Source organism: Maniola hyperantus, chromosome 1, assembly GCF_902806685.2.
Source record: "Maniola hyperantus chromosome 1, iAphHyp1.2, whole genome shotgun sequence".
Taxonomy (NCBI): domain Eukaryota; kingdom Metazoa; phylum Arthropoda; class Insecta; order Lepidoptera; family Nymphalidae; genus Maniola; species Maniola hyperantus.
Window position 1 is genome coordinate 18,771,989 of NC_048536.1, and position 12,251 is coordinate 18,784,239.

General features: G+C 54.9%; 1 protein-coding gene across 8 annotated transcripts; it reads left to right on the forward strand.

Moving 5' to 3' along the window:
* The first annotated feature begins 729 nt into the window (after positions 1 to 729).
* LOC117981821 (uncharacterized) lies at positions 730 to 12,079 on the forward strand. 8 transcript variants are annotated; one of them, XM_069499875.1, is made up of 8 exons: positions 730 to 1,168; positions 4,524 to 4,540; positions 4,571 to 4,636; positions 5,579 to 5,647; positions 7,324 to 7,761; positions 8,016 to 9,288; positions 9,383 to 9,612; positions 9,685 to 12,079. In XM_069499875.1, exons 3-8 carry the CDS (start codon positions 4,632 to 4,634, stop codon positions 11,093 to 11,095), a joined length of 3,426 nt encoding a protein of 1,141 aa, XP_069355976.1. In that variant the 5' UTR covers positions 730 to 1,168; positions 4,524 to 4,540; positions 4,571 to 4,631; the 3' UTR covers positions 11,096 to 12,079. The 8 variants fall into 8 exon arrangements, with proteins under 8 accessions (XP_069355976.1, XP_069355951.1, XP_069355956.1 ...); XM_069499850.1 differs by having other exon boundaries at positions 5,579 to 5,631; positions 7,290 to 7,761; XM_069499855.1 differs by having other exon boundaries at positions 730 to 978; positions 5,579 to 5,631; positions 7,290 to 7,761.
* Positions 12,080 to 12,251: the final 172 nt, after the last annotated feature.

Consider the following 12,251-nt stretch of genomic DNA (forward strand, 5'->3'; position numbering starts at 1 on the left):
CTACCTGTGGGCACGTACATCTAGCTAGCTAGGTACATCTAGGACCTAGGAAAATGCTACAAGTCTCGATGATTATGTCTCGTTAGGCAGCCTACCTACATAGTATGTAGGTAGGCTGCCTTAGGCATAGCGGCCGCCCCAGGAAATGTACCTACATAGGCATAGCGGCCGCCCCAGGAAATGTACCTACATAGGCATAGCGGCCGCCCCAGGAAATGTACCTACATAGGCATAGCGGCCGCCCCAGGAAATGTACCTACATAGGCATAGCGGCCGCCCCAGGAAATGTACCTACATAGGCATAGCGGCCGCCCCAGGAAATGTACCTACATAGGCATAGCGGCCGCCCCAGGAAATGTACCTACATAGGCATAGCGGCCGCCCCAGGAAATGTACCTACATAGGCATAGCAGCCGCCCCAGGAAGTCGGTTACGATTGATGGAGAATTTCGCGCATCCTCCCACTCTGTCTCCTGCAGGGCTAAAATCACATCTCGATATCGAAGCTCAACAGGTCGCAACAGGTCGAGATGGCAATCGGGGAGAGAACGCCCCGCACACTCTCACGTCCCCGCGTCTCACACTCCGATCGCCACCTGGACCTGTCGCGGAGTATACCTCTGTGGTATAGTGTAATGTACAGTGCGTCGCTCGTGTTGTTGTTGTACAAGTGAGAGGCGCTATTGCGTCACACGGCTCCCGGCCCCCGGCCCACAGTCCGCGCGCCGCTGCGACGCGCACTGCACGCCACGCACGCGCCGGCGCGTCTCGTACAACAACAGCAAGCTGTGATGCTGTACCTGCTGCCTAGGTAGTGTCCGATGTGCCAGGAAGGGGAACTAGTGTGTCCCGCACCAGTGGACCCCACAACCCGTACCAGTGGACCCCACAACCCGTACCAGTGGACCCCACAACCCGTACCAGTGGACCCCACAACACAGCACCACTGCCAACCTTCCGGAGTTTACTTTCAAAACTGTTAGTGTACAACAAGTTGCCAGTGCCAGTGCAGTGTTCAGTTCTCGCCCGCAGCCCGCAGCCCGCAGCCCGCAGCCCGCAGCCCGCAGCCCGCAGCCCGCAGGCGCTCGTGCGGGCAGCCCCGGAACTGCAGTGCTATGAGCACGAGCACAACGGCTGTCTGCCTAATTACCCAGAACAGATTGTTTAGGTAGACACTAAAGTCAATCTATAGGAAGCTGTGATAGCCTAGTGGTTAGAAGGTCCGCCTTCTAATCGGAGGTCGGGGGTTCGATCCTGGCCACGCACCTCTAACTTTCCAGAGTTATGTGCAATTTAATTAAATATCACTTGCTTTAACGGTGGAGGAAAACATCGTGAGGAAACCTGCATGCCTGAGAGTTCCCCACAATGTTCTCAAAGATATGTGAAATGTACAGATCCGCACAAGGTCAACGTGGTAGACTACGGCCAGAACCCTCCTCACTCTGAGAGGAGACCCGTGCTCTGTAGTGAGCCGGCGATGGGTTGATCATGATCGTCAATCTATACTGTACAGTCGTCATCGACGACTCGTCGCTGGCGCACTACCGAGCACGGCTCACCTTACAGAATGAGAAGGGGTTGGATCCAGTGCGTAGTGACAAAATTCACACACGTTTGAGAACATAATGGAGAACTCTCAGGCATGCAGGTTTCCTCACGATGTTTTCCTTCTCCGTTAGCACAAGAGATATCTACTTACTCTTGTACTCATGTGTTATAGCTCGGAACGCAAATAGAGTTAGTTGCACGGCCGGGATCGAAGCCCCGACCCTGAGCCTACGGAACAGTACACGAGCGGACTGAAGGCCGGCGTCCAGGGTTCGAAGTCACTCGGCACTACTGAGCACGAGTTCCAGTAGAAGCTTTCATTGATATACCTTTCCCTACCTACCTAACGAGTGTATGAGAAGAGAAACTTTATTTAGGGAGAAAATTGGTTTTTAGGGTTCCGTACCTCAAAAGGATAACGGAACCCTTATAGGATCACTTTGTCTGTCTGTCTGTCGGTCTGTCAAGAAACCTACAGGGTACCTACCTACTACTACCCGCTGACCTAGAATCACGTTTGGCAGGTATAGGTAGGTACTAGGTAGGTACTAGGTAGGTACTAGGTAGGTACTAGGTAGGTACTAGGTAGGTACTAGGTAGGTACTAGGTAGGTACTAGGTAGGTACTAGGTACTAGGTAGGTACTAGGTAGTAGGGTTCAGAACCGGGAAATCCCGGTCTCGAAAGTACCGAGAATTCCCGGTACTTTTGTCAGTAAAAAAGAACCGGGAAATCAATTTGATTTCCCGGTTCTTTCGGTACTTTCGGGAATTTTATCTTAAGGGGAAAGCAAGTGTCAAATCGCGAAAATGCTTTAAATTTGAAGAAAAAGATTTTCTTTCCTAAAGCATTAACAGCTATTAAATACATGTAATAAAAAACTTCAATTTGTGAAGATCATAATGACCTATCACATTTGTTCAAATTATCCCGTTTTTTGAAGAATTGATGTTGAAAACATTGCTATCATCAACTTGTTTTGTTGTTTTTTTCTTTAACGGCTTAACGTGTTAAATTCAAACCATCACAAAACAATATGTTTAGGTTATCTTATCATTTTAAATTATTGGTTTTAAACTAAATGTTTTTCATTTCTTAAATAATCTAAAACGAACGGAAATTATTCATTTTCTTGCAGGCGCTAAATGCCGCCAGTAGCCTTTTGGCTTTCATGGCGGGCGGAGCTGCGCGCCGCCATTTCTTCGTAAAATTACGCTATAAACTTATTATTTTTGAATGAAATTTGTGTTTATATGTACTGGTAATGGTTGAATAATAAAATAGGGATTTATTTATCTCAAAATGAAGCCTGCTCACTACTCAAATTTATTTTAAAATTATCGTAGTATTACGTACTAGTTGTGAGGTTGTCATAGATTATGTTGACAGACAGTAATATTTTCTAAGTAAGTATTATACCTATGTGTCAGATCCATATTTGAATTTCATTTCATTTCATTTCAAGTGGCAATGAGCGCTCGTAATTCGAAAAGCCAATATATATTTACAAAATACGATCCCAATTCCCAAGGTACTGGAATGGCGACCTCGCACCTGAAAGCGCAGCGTTAGAAGACCCCCTCTAGGTGGACAGACGAATCAAACGAGTCAAAGGGAGCCGCTCGATTCAGGCGGTGAAAAACTGTGCCATGAGGAACATGGGGACAACGCTTTGTTGATACACAAAAAGGCGTCTCAATTTTGCTGCTGCGACGCTGAATTACTTGCAAAATCCATAAAATTATTTCCTTCAACAAAATGATGAAGATTTAACAGTATTTCCTCACCCAAGCAGTGATGAAATGTGCAACGGAATAGTATCATTGCTAAGCCGCACTAAAACCTCAACAACCACAGCATATCCAGCTCAACCCTTACCAGTACCAAGCTCACAAGGTGAACCGACGAGAGACCGTGACCGTGACTCTGAAGTACTTGAAGTACAAAACATTGCTTTGACGAAAGAAGATGAGTGAAATGCTGAATAGAAAATAGAAGCAAAATATGAAAAGACTTGATTGATTCTAGTTTTATTTTATTTTTAAACTCACACAATATAAGTTCCAATAAAAAATACTTTTAAAGCGTATTGCGGTTTACTTTTATGAGTTCTAAAGCGTAAAACTTGTTTTATATAAAAAAAACTATGAAGAAACCGAAATTCCCGAAAGAACCGGGAAATCCCGGTTCCTTTGGGTAAAAATACCGAAATTCCCGGTTCTCAAAAAAGGACCGGTTCCGTAAACCCTACTAGGTAGGTACTAGGTAGGTACTAGGTAAGTCCTATAGCTGATATTCGGGGAAAAATTTGAAAACCGTGAATTTGTGGTTACATCACACAAAAAAAATTGTGGTCATGAACTAATAATTGGCTACTTGACAATTTTTTTAAGTTGGTCTTAAATGGTTAATATTTGTCCTATTATATCAAAAAAATTAACACCAATTACATAATTGACCACAGGGTTATACTGTTGTTTACAAATGCATGACGTCAGAGCACAGATAATCTATCGGCCAAACATGGCCGACAGTGTTTTCACCTGTCTAAGAAAAATATTTTTTAAAATTAAAGTTTTACGGTTTTTAGGGCGCAAAAAAATATAGTGTTAATTTTTTTGATATAATAGGACAAATATTAACCATTTAAAACCAACTTAAAAAAATTGTCAAGTAGCCTATTAGTACCTATTTGCAATTATCAAAGTAGGATAAGTATATCAAGTGTGTTATTACATGAAAGGGCTTCGCCTGTGGATTCTAAAACATATTTTTATATTTTATTTTTATAAATGACAATTTTTGATTTATCGTGCAAAACGTCGAAAAAATAAAACTATACTACTGAATCCTCGGTGCGCGAGTCTGACTCGCACTTGTCCGGTTTTGTTTGAGGCTTGCGCTTGACATTACGAGCCATAATATTGCGTACAGATCGCCGATAAAACAGTTTGCCTGTTCGCTTGTCCGCAGAGGCAGAGGCCGGCGCGCCGCACCGCACCGCGCCGCACCGCGCCACACCGCACCGCACCGCGCCGCACCGCGCCACACCGCACCGCACCGCACCGCACCGCGCCGCACATGAGGTACCGACATCCGGGGTGGGCTGCAGAGTGCAGACCGCAAGCTGCAAGCGACACCACTAACGTATATGTATGCAATTGGTTCCGAGCGCCGCGCGGCCCGCAGACTACATTCATACAAACCAGTGGCTTACATTGAAGCTCTGTCGCACGCGGCAGGACGGCAGCTCCCTGCAGACCTCCTGCAGACCTCCAGCCGACCTCCTGCAGACCTCCTGCAGACCTCCTGCCGCGAGCGACGCAGACTCAGAGTAATTACAAAAATTAAAAACACGACTGCCCTGCCAAAAATCGAACTATAGCGTCATACAACCGCCATATAGCGCCATACGACCGCCATATAGCGTCATACAACCGCCATATAGCGCCATACGACCGCCATATAGCGCATATAGTATGTATATAAACAAACTCCTATAACCTACGCCCGAAACACATTACACTCTTTTGTGGACAGTCGCGTCATAAAGCAATGAATGTCAGACTGATAGTGATTACTGAATAAATATTTGTTTTCAACAACAGTCAACAATAATTACCTATAATATTATAATATTTTCATAATAAAAATAGCTTAATCATAATCGTAAACCTGTGATAGCCCAGTGGTGAGGACGTCCGCCTTCTAATCGGAGGTCGGCAGTTCGATCCCGGGCACGCACCTCTAACTTTTCGGAGCTACTCGTATGTGCGTTTTAAGTAACTAAATGTCACTTGCTTTAACGGTGAAGGAAAACATCGTGAGGAAACCTGCATGCCTGACCATTTCTCCATTATGTTCTCAAAGGTGTGTGAAGTCTACCAATTCGCACATGGCCAGCGTGGTAGACTATGGGCAAAACCCTTCTCACTCTGAGAGGAGACTCGTGCTCTGTAGTGAGCCGACGATGGGTTGATAATGATGAATGATGATGAATCGTAAAGCAAATATTATTGGTATTTCAGGACGCAGTCCATCGCGCTCGCGCTACTGCTCGTCGTAGCCAACTTCCGTGATGGTGAGTTTCTCGTGTAGTGTCGCAGGAACGGCACCCCGGCACCCCGGCACCCCGGCACCCCGGCACCCCGGCACTCCGGCACTCCGGCACTCCGGCACTCCGGCACCCCGGCACCCCGGCACTCCGGCACCCCGGCACTCCGGCACCCCGGCTAGCCGAGTGACTCTTTAATATTGAAGCTTCATTTTTTGATGGCTTTTGTGATTATCATCGAAGGCTTTCCAGTCGACGACGACGGTGTGAGGTCGTCCACACTTCACACTGCGCACTGCACACTGCACACTGCACACTGCGCACTGCAAACTGCACACTGCACACTGCACACTGCGCACTGCAAACTGCACAGCTCGCTTCGCGCCAACACGGCAGCTTTCAGCTTTATCTACTGAAGCTGAATGAAACGGTTGCATAATGGCTGTTGTAATACCACTTTTCAAAAGTCGCTAAACATTTTTTTGTCGCTTAAAGTGAAAAAGCCACTCGCATCTTTGAAATGTCGTCAAATCTAGCGACTAACGGCCGCACTCAGAGTCGCTTAGTCATTACTTAAGACATGAATTAGTATGGACAGGGAATGCCTTAAGTAACGATTAAGCGCCTCTGAGTGCGGCTGTTAGTCGCTAAATAGACAAAACAGCTACAGACAACAGACATAGACGTGAGGATTCCCCGACATGGTATATAAAACTCAGAATCCAGAGCCGGGAAAAAATCGAAACTGTATCATAATGGAAAAATATATTTTTATTTTTCGTACCACTTGCTCAAAAAAGTGACATTCAATGCAACAAAAAGCGAACATAACAATAGTCATTTTTAATCAGTTAAAAACAGGGAAAGAAAATTTTACTGAATTTAATTCATCCTTTATGTGATTTCAATTTGGAATACTTACCTTTATACTGAACTACATCCGTGTTTACACCATTGAGTTTGTATATAAAGCATTATACATCTTTTTGAAAAAGGAATACGCATTTATTATGCAGTTATGTGATTATTAAATAAAATTACGAAAACCGACGAGGCCGTATGAGCTTGATGCCTTTGCTTTTCTGACAAAAAAATATTAGTCTAGGAATTTGCCGCGTTTTTGTTTTCTTCAAATACATAAACGTTAAGTTTATTTTAATTTATTTTTATAAATAAGTTAATGTTCTAAAAATACGTTTAATAAATGCTTATCTCATATTATTATTGTGTAAATTTTTTCGCAAATGGTACGAAAAGTAGAGTATTTTCCTCGGTGATAAAGCTGTCTTAGTCTTGGGTGAACTTAAATCCATCGCTACGCTCGGGAGTAAACCTCGAGTCCTTCGTTACACTCGCGATTTAAATCGTCACCCGCGACTGAAGACACTGCTTTATCCCCTTGGTTAATAATCTACTATTATAACATACTTTTGTAATATTTTCATATCAAAATATTTATTGATTTTTTTATATTAAAGTATAATAGTGAATAGAGTAAGCCAATATGTTTAAGATATGAGACTAGATAAACGTCTAAATATATAAAAGGAAAAAGTAACTAACTGACCTGACTGAAATTAAACTATCATTTTTAGATTTATACACTTTTAGATTTTTTCTTGCTTGGTGTATAATTCCGTATTATTTCTCACGTGGCCTCGTTCACGACGTGCACTGTGTCGCAGGTGGATGTGCGGAGAGTGCGCAGAGTGCGCAGAGTGCGGAGAGTGCGCAGAGTGCGGGCCGCGACGCCGACCTGTCGCTGGCGGTGACGGCGAGCGCGGCGCGCGACGCGGCGCTGGCACACCTGGCGGCGCTGGCGCTGCGCGCGGAGGGGCTGCGCGCGCACGTGGCGCCGCCGCCCGCCGCCTGCGCGCCGCCGCTCGCCCCCGACGCGCGCGCCTGCCGCGACGCCGTGTTCGCGGCTCTGCTGGGCGGCGCGCTGCACGCGGCGCTGCTGCTGGCGCCGGCCGCGCGCGCGCCCGCCGCGCAGTGGGCGCTGCACGACGCGGGCCTGGACGAGCTGGGCGACGCCGCGCCGCCCGCCGCGCGCCGCTGCTACGCGCCGCACGCCGCCGCCACGCGCTCGCTGCTGGACCTGGCCGACGGCGCGGCGGCGGCGCGCCACCACGTCGCGCCCGAGCGCCTCGCCGCGCTGTGAGTACCTGCGGCCTCTCGGCTCCTCTCACAGCGAGAAGGCGCGCTGCCGTTATCGAAATCGAACGAAACAATCACATTTGTTGTATGAGAGAGGTTCAACTTACTGTATGTACTGTGTTACTAAGGTTACTATTGATAACGAGCCAATACACCTCTACCCACTGTAGGTTCAACTTACTGTATGTACTGTGTTACTATTGATAACGAGCCAATACATAGTATGATTGTTTTACTTTTTATTTTGTTACCAGTGGGAACGCGAGCGCTGCGTTCGTGCCGCCGTGGTGCGCGAGCGAGCGCGCCGCGTGCGCCGACGTGCTGACTGGCGCGCCCGGCGACCTGCGCGTGCTGGCGGCCGCCGTGCGCGCGCACCGCCTGCGCGCCGTCGTGCACGACGTCGGACGGGCGCTGGGGGCCGCCGCGTCCGACGTCGGTGCGCCCTTCCTCGCGTGCGACTGGGAGCCGCGCGCCGCCGCCCGCGCGCTCGGCCCGCCGCCCTGCGCCGGAGCCGACGACGCCGACGAGTGCCCCTTCGAGAGTCGCCGCCTCGTCAAGCTGGTCAACGCGCGCGAGCTGGCGCGCTCGCACCGCGCGCTGCGCGTGCTGGCGCGCCTGCGCCTCGATGCGGCGCAGTACGCCGAGCTCACGCGCCTGGCGCGGCACTGGGGGCCCGCCGCCGCCGCCGCGCGCTACGTGGCGGCGCACCCGAGCCGCGCGCCGGCGCGCGAGGTGCGCGTCGCCGTGCTGCTGCCACACGACACGCCGCGCCAGGCCTTCGACGGCGCGGCGCTGGCGGCCGCCGCCGCGCTGGCCGAGGCCGAGCTGGCGGCGCCGGGCGCGCCGCTGCGCTTCAAGGTGGAGACGTACGACGACCGCTGCTCGGCGGCGCGCGCCTACCGCTACCTCAACGACGCGCTCAACTCGCGCGAGTACGAGTCGCTGTCGGCCGTGCTGGGGCCGGCGTGCGGCGCCGCGTTCGCGGACGTGGCGCGCACGGCGCCGGGGCCCGTGCACTCGCTGCCCGCCGTGGCGTACACGGCGCAGGCGCCGCCGGCCGCGCTGCTGGCGGCGGGCGACGCGCGCGAGGCGGCCGCGGCGCTGGGCGCGCTGTTCGCGCGGCTGCGCTGGCGCCGCGTGGCCGCGCTCAGCGAGCCCGCCACGCGCGCCGCGCTGGCCGCCGCGCGCCTGCAGGCCGACGTGGTGGCGCACCTGGAGCTGCCCGACGCCGCCGCGCCCGACGCGCGCCTGCTGGCTGCGTGGGCGCAGCGCGTGGAGACGGCGGGCGCGCGCGTGCTGCTGGTGTGCGTGGAGGACGCACGCGCTGTGCGCGCGGCGCTGTGCGCGGGGCACGCGGCGCAGCTGACGCCGGCGCGCGGCGCCGTGTGGCTGCTGCCGGGCGCGCTGCCGCCGGGCGCGCTGGGCGCACAGCCGGGCGACGCGTGCGATGCGCGCCAGCTGGCCGAGATGCTGGACGGGCACCTGAGCGTGGCGCCGGAGTGGGCGCTGGCGTGGCTCGGACGTGGCGTGAGTACTCAGGAATTGATTGAATTCCAGCTGTGAAATTTTAGCAGGGTCCGGGCCCCTCGCCTAATTCATTTCAAAACAATTGTTTTTACAGGAACTCAATGCAAACGCTACGGAAGCGGCGGACCCCTCGGCGGCGCGGCGTCGGGCGTGGGTGGCGCGCTGGCGGGCGCAGTGCCGTCTGCTGGGCGTGCAGTGCGCGCAGCCCGGCCCGCACGCGCCGCTGCTGTACGACGCGCTGCGCCTGTGGGCCGGCGCGCTGGCCCGCCTCGCGCGCGCGCGCCCCGCCGCGCTCGCCGACCTGCACGACGCCGCGCTCGTGAGGTGAGCCCCGCCGCGCCGCGAGCATGTCGCGCCGCGCGGCGGGCGCTCGCTGACGCCGCCGTGTGTTCGCAGGGCCCTGGTCGCCGACGCCACCGCCATCGACTTCGAGGGCGTGACGGGGCGCTTCGCCTGGACGGAGGGCGACGCGCCGGCGCGCGCGGCGCCGCTGCTGCTGCTGCAGTGGGAGGGCGGCGCGCACCGCGCGGTGGGGCGCTGGGCGAACGGGCGCCTGGCGCTGGGCGCGCTGCGCTGGCGCACGGCGGACGGGCGCGCGCCCGACGACGGCGCCGAGCGCTGCGCGCTGCGGCCGCTGGCCTCGCTGCTGCACGTGGAGTGCCGCACGGCGGGCGCGGCGCTGGCGGGGCTGCTGCTGGTGGCGGGCGCGGCGGCGCTGGCGGGCGCCGCGCTGCTGTGCCGACGCCGCGCCGAGCGCGCCCACCGCGCGCGCCTGGAGGAGCTGGGCCTGCACGCGCTGCTGCCCAAGGCGCTGGGGCGCGACCGCTGGGAGCTGCCGCGCGAGCGCGTCGTCATCAACCGCAAGCTGGGCACGGGCGCGTTCGGCACGGTGTACGGCGGGCACGCGCTGCTGCAGGGCGGCTGGAGCGCCGTGGCCGTCAAGACGCTGAAGGCGGGCGCCAGCACGGAGGACAAGCTGGACTTCCTGGCCGAGGCGGAGGCCATGAAGCGCTTCGAGCACGAGAACGTGGTGCGGCTGCTGGGCGTGGTGACGCGCAGCGCGCCCGTGTGCACCGTCATGGAGTTCATGCTGCACGGCGACCTGAAGGGCTTCCTGCTGGCGCGGCGCCACCTGGCGGGCGCGGCCGACGAGCGCGAGCAGGTGGCGCCGCGCCGCCTCACGGCCATGGCGCGCGACGCGGCGCGCGGGCTGGCCTACCTGGCGGCGCTGCGCTACGTGCACCGCGACGTGGCGGCGCGCAACTGCCTGCTGGGCGCGCGCCTGCAGCTGAAGCTGGCCGACTTCGGCATGACGCGCCTGGTGTTCGAGAGCGACTACTACCGCTTCAGCCGCAAGGGCATGCTGCCCGTGCGCTGGATGGCGCCCGAGAGCCTGGCGCGCGGCGTGTTCTCGCCCGCCAGCGACGTGTGGGCCTTCGGCGTGCTGCTGTGCGAGGTCGTCACCTTCGGCGCGCTGCCCTTCCAGGGGCTCGGCAACGGCGAGGTGCTGGCGCGCGTCAAGGCGGGCGCCACGCCGCCGCTGCCGCCGGGCCTGCGCCCGCAGCTGGCGGGGCTGGTGGCGCGCTGCTGGCAGCGCGAGCCCCGGGCGCGGCCCGCGGCGGCCGAGCTGGCGGCCTTCCTGGCGGAGTGGCCGCGCCTGCTGACGCCGTGCCTGGACGTGCCGCTGGACGCGCTGCCGCTGGACGAGCTGCCGGAGCCCGAGGGCGAGTGGCGCCTGCCGCGCTGGGCGTCGTGGGCGGCGCCCGCCTCGCAGGCCACCGACACCACCTACCTCAGCACGGACTGACTGACTGACGCTACCATTCCAATCCAATTCATTCTAGTCAAACGTAGGAGCTCACAGTTACGGGTTAGATCGTTAGATGTGAAGCAGCTGACATGTTACTGCGGAGGAGTTACTGATGTGAAGTTCGCGAGTGACGCACTTTGTATACTCGAGTGTCGGCTCGACTGTCGACACCGGTCGTGGAGTGTCGGCTCGACTGTCGACACTGGTCGCGTAGTGTCGGCTCGACTGTCGACACCGGTCGTGGAGTGTCGGCTCGACTGTCGACACCGATCGTGGAGTGTCGGCTCGACTGTCGACACCGGTCGTGGAGTGTCGGCTCGACTGTCGACACCGATCGTGGAGTGTCGGCTCGACTGTCGACACTGGTCGCGGAGTGTCGGCTCGACTGTCGACACCGGTCGTGGAGTGTCGGCTCGACTGTCGACACTGGTCGCGGAGTGTCGGCTCGACTGTCGACACCGGTCGTGGAGTGTCGGCTCGACTGTCGACACCGATCGTGGAGTGTCGGCTCGACTGTCGACACTGGTCGCGGAGTGTCGGCTCGACTGTCGACACCGGTCGTGGAGTGTCGGCTCGACTGTCGACACTGGTCGTGGAGTGTCGGCTCGACTGTCGACACCGGTCGTGGAGTGTTGGCTCGACTGTCGACACCGATCGTGGAGTGTCGGCTCGACTGTCGACACTGGTCGCGGAGTGTCGGCTCGACTGTCGACACCGGTCGTGGAGTGTCGGCTCGACTGTCGACACCGGTCGTGGAGTGTCGGCTCGACTGTCGACACTGGTCGCGGAGTGTCGGCTCGACTGTCGACACCGGTCGTGGAGTGTCGGCTCGACTGTCGACACCGATCGTGGAGTGTCGGCTCGACAGACTGAACAGACTGATTGTGGCGATCTTCGGTGAGAGGAACACAGTAAACGTCCTTTACATTGTTATTATCAAAAAGATCATATTTTGTAAAATAAAATTTATTTATTACATAATAGTTTTTATTTTATTGTTAGAATTAATAATTTTCTGCTTTATGTGAATAGACTTTGCTTGTACGCAAACAATTTTAAATAATTTCTTACATATTGAACAAATGCTGGAGTATAATTATATTGCTTTTCTGCGTACAAGTCAAACAGCTTGTTCCTACTTTTGTAAATGCCA

Bases quoted from the DNA above. Each gene is read 5' to 3' on its own strand.
- LOC117981821 (XM_069499849.1), top strand. The intron at 9,289-9,382 runs GTGAGTACTCAG...TTGTTTTTACAG, and splicing joins TGGCGTGGCTCGGACGTGGC to GAACTCAATGCAAACGCTAC. The intron at 9,613-9,684 runs GTGAGCCCCGCC...GTGTGTTCGCAG, and splicing joins CACGACGCCGCGCTCGTGAG to GGCCCTGGTCGCCGACGCCA.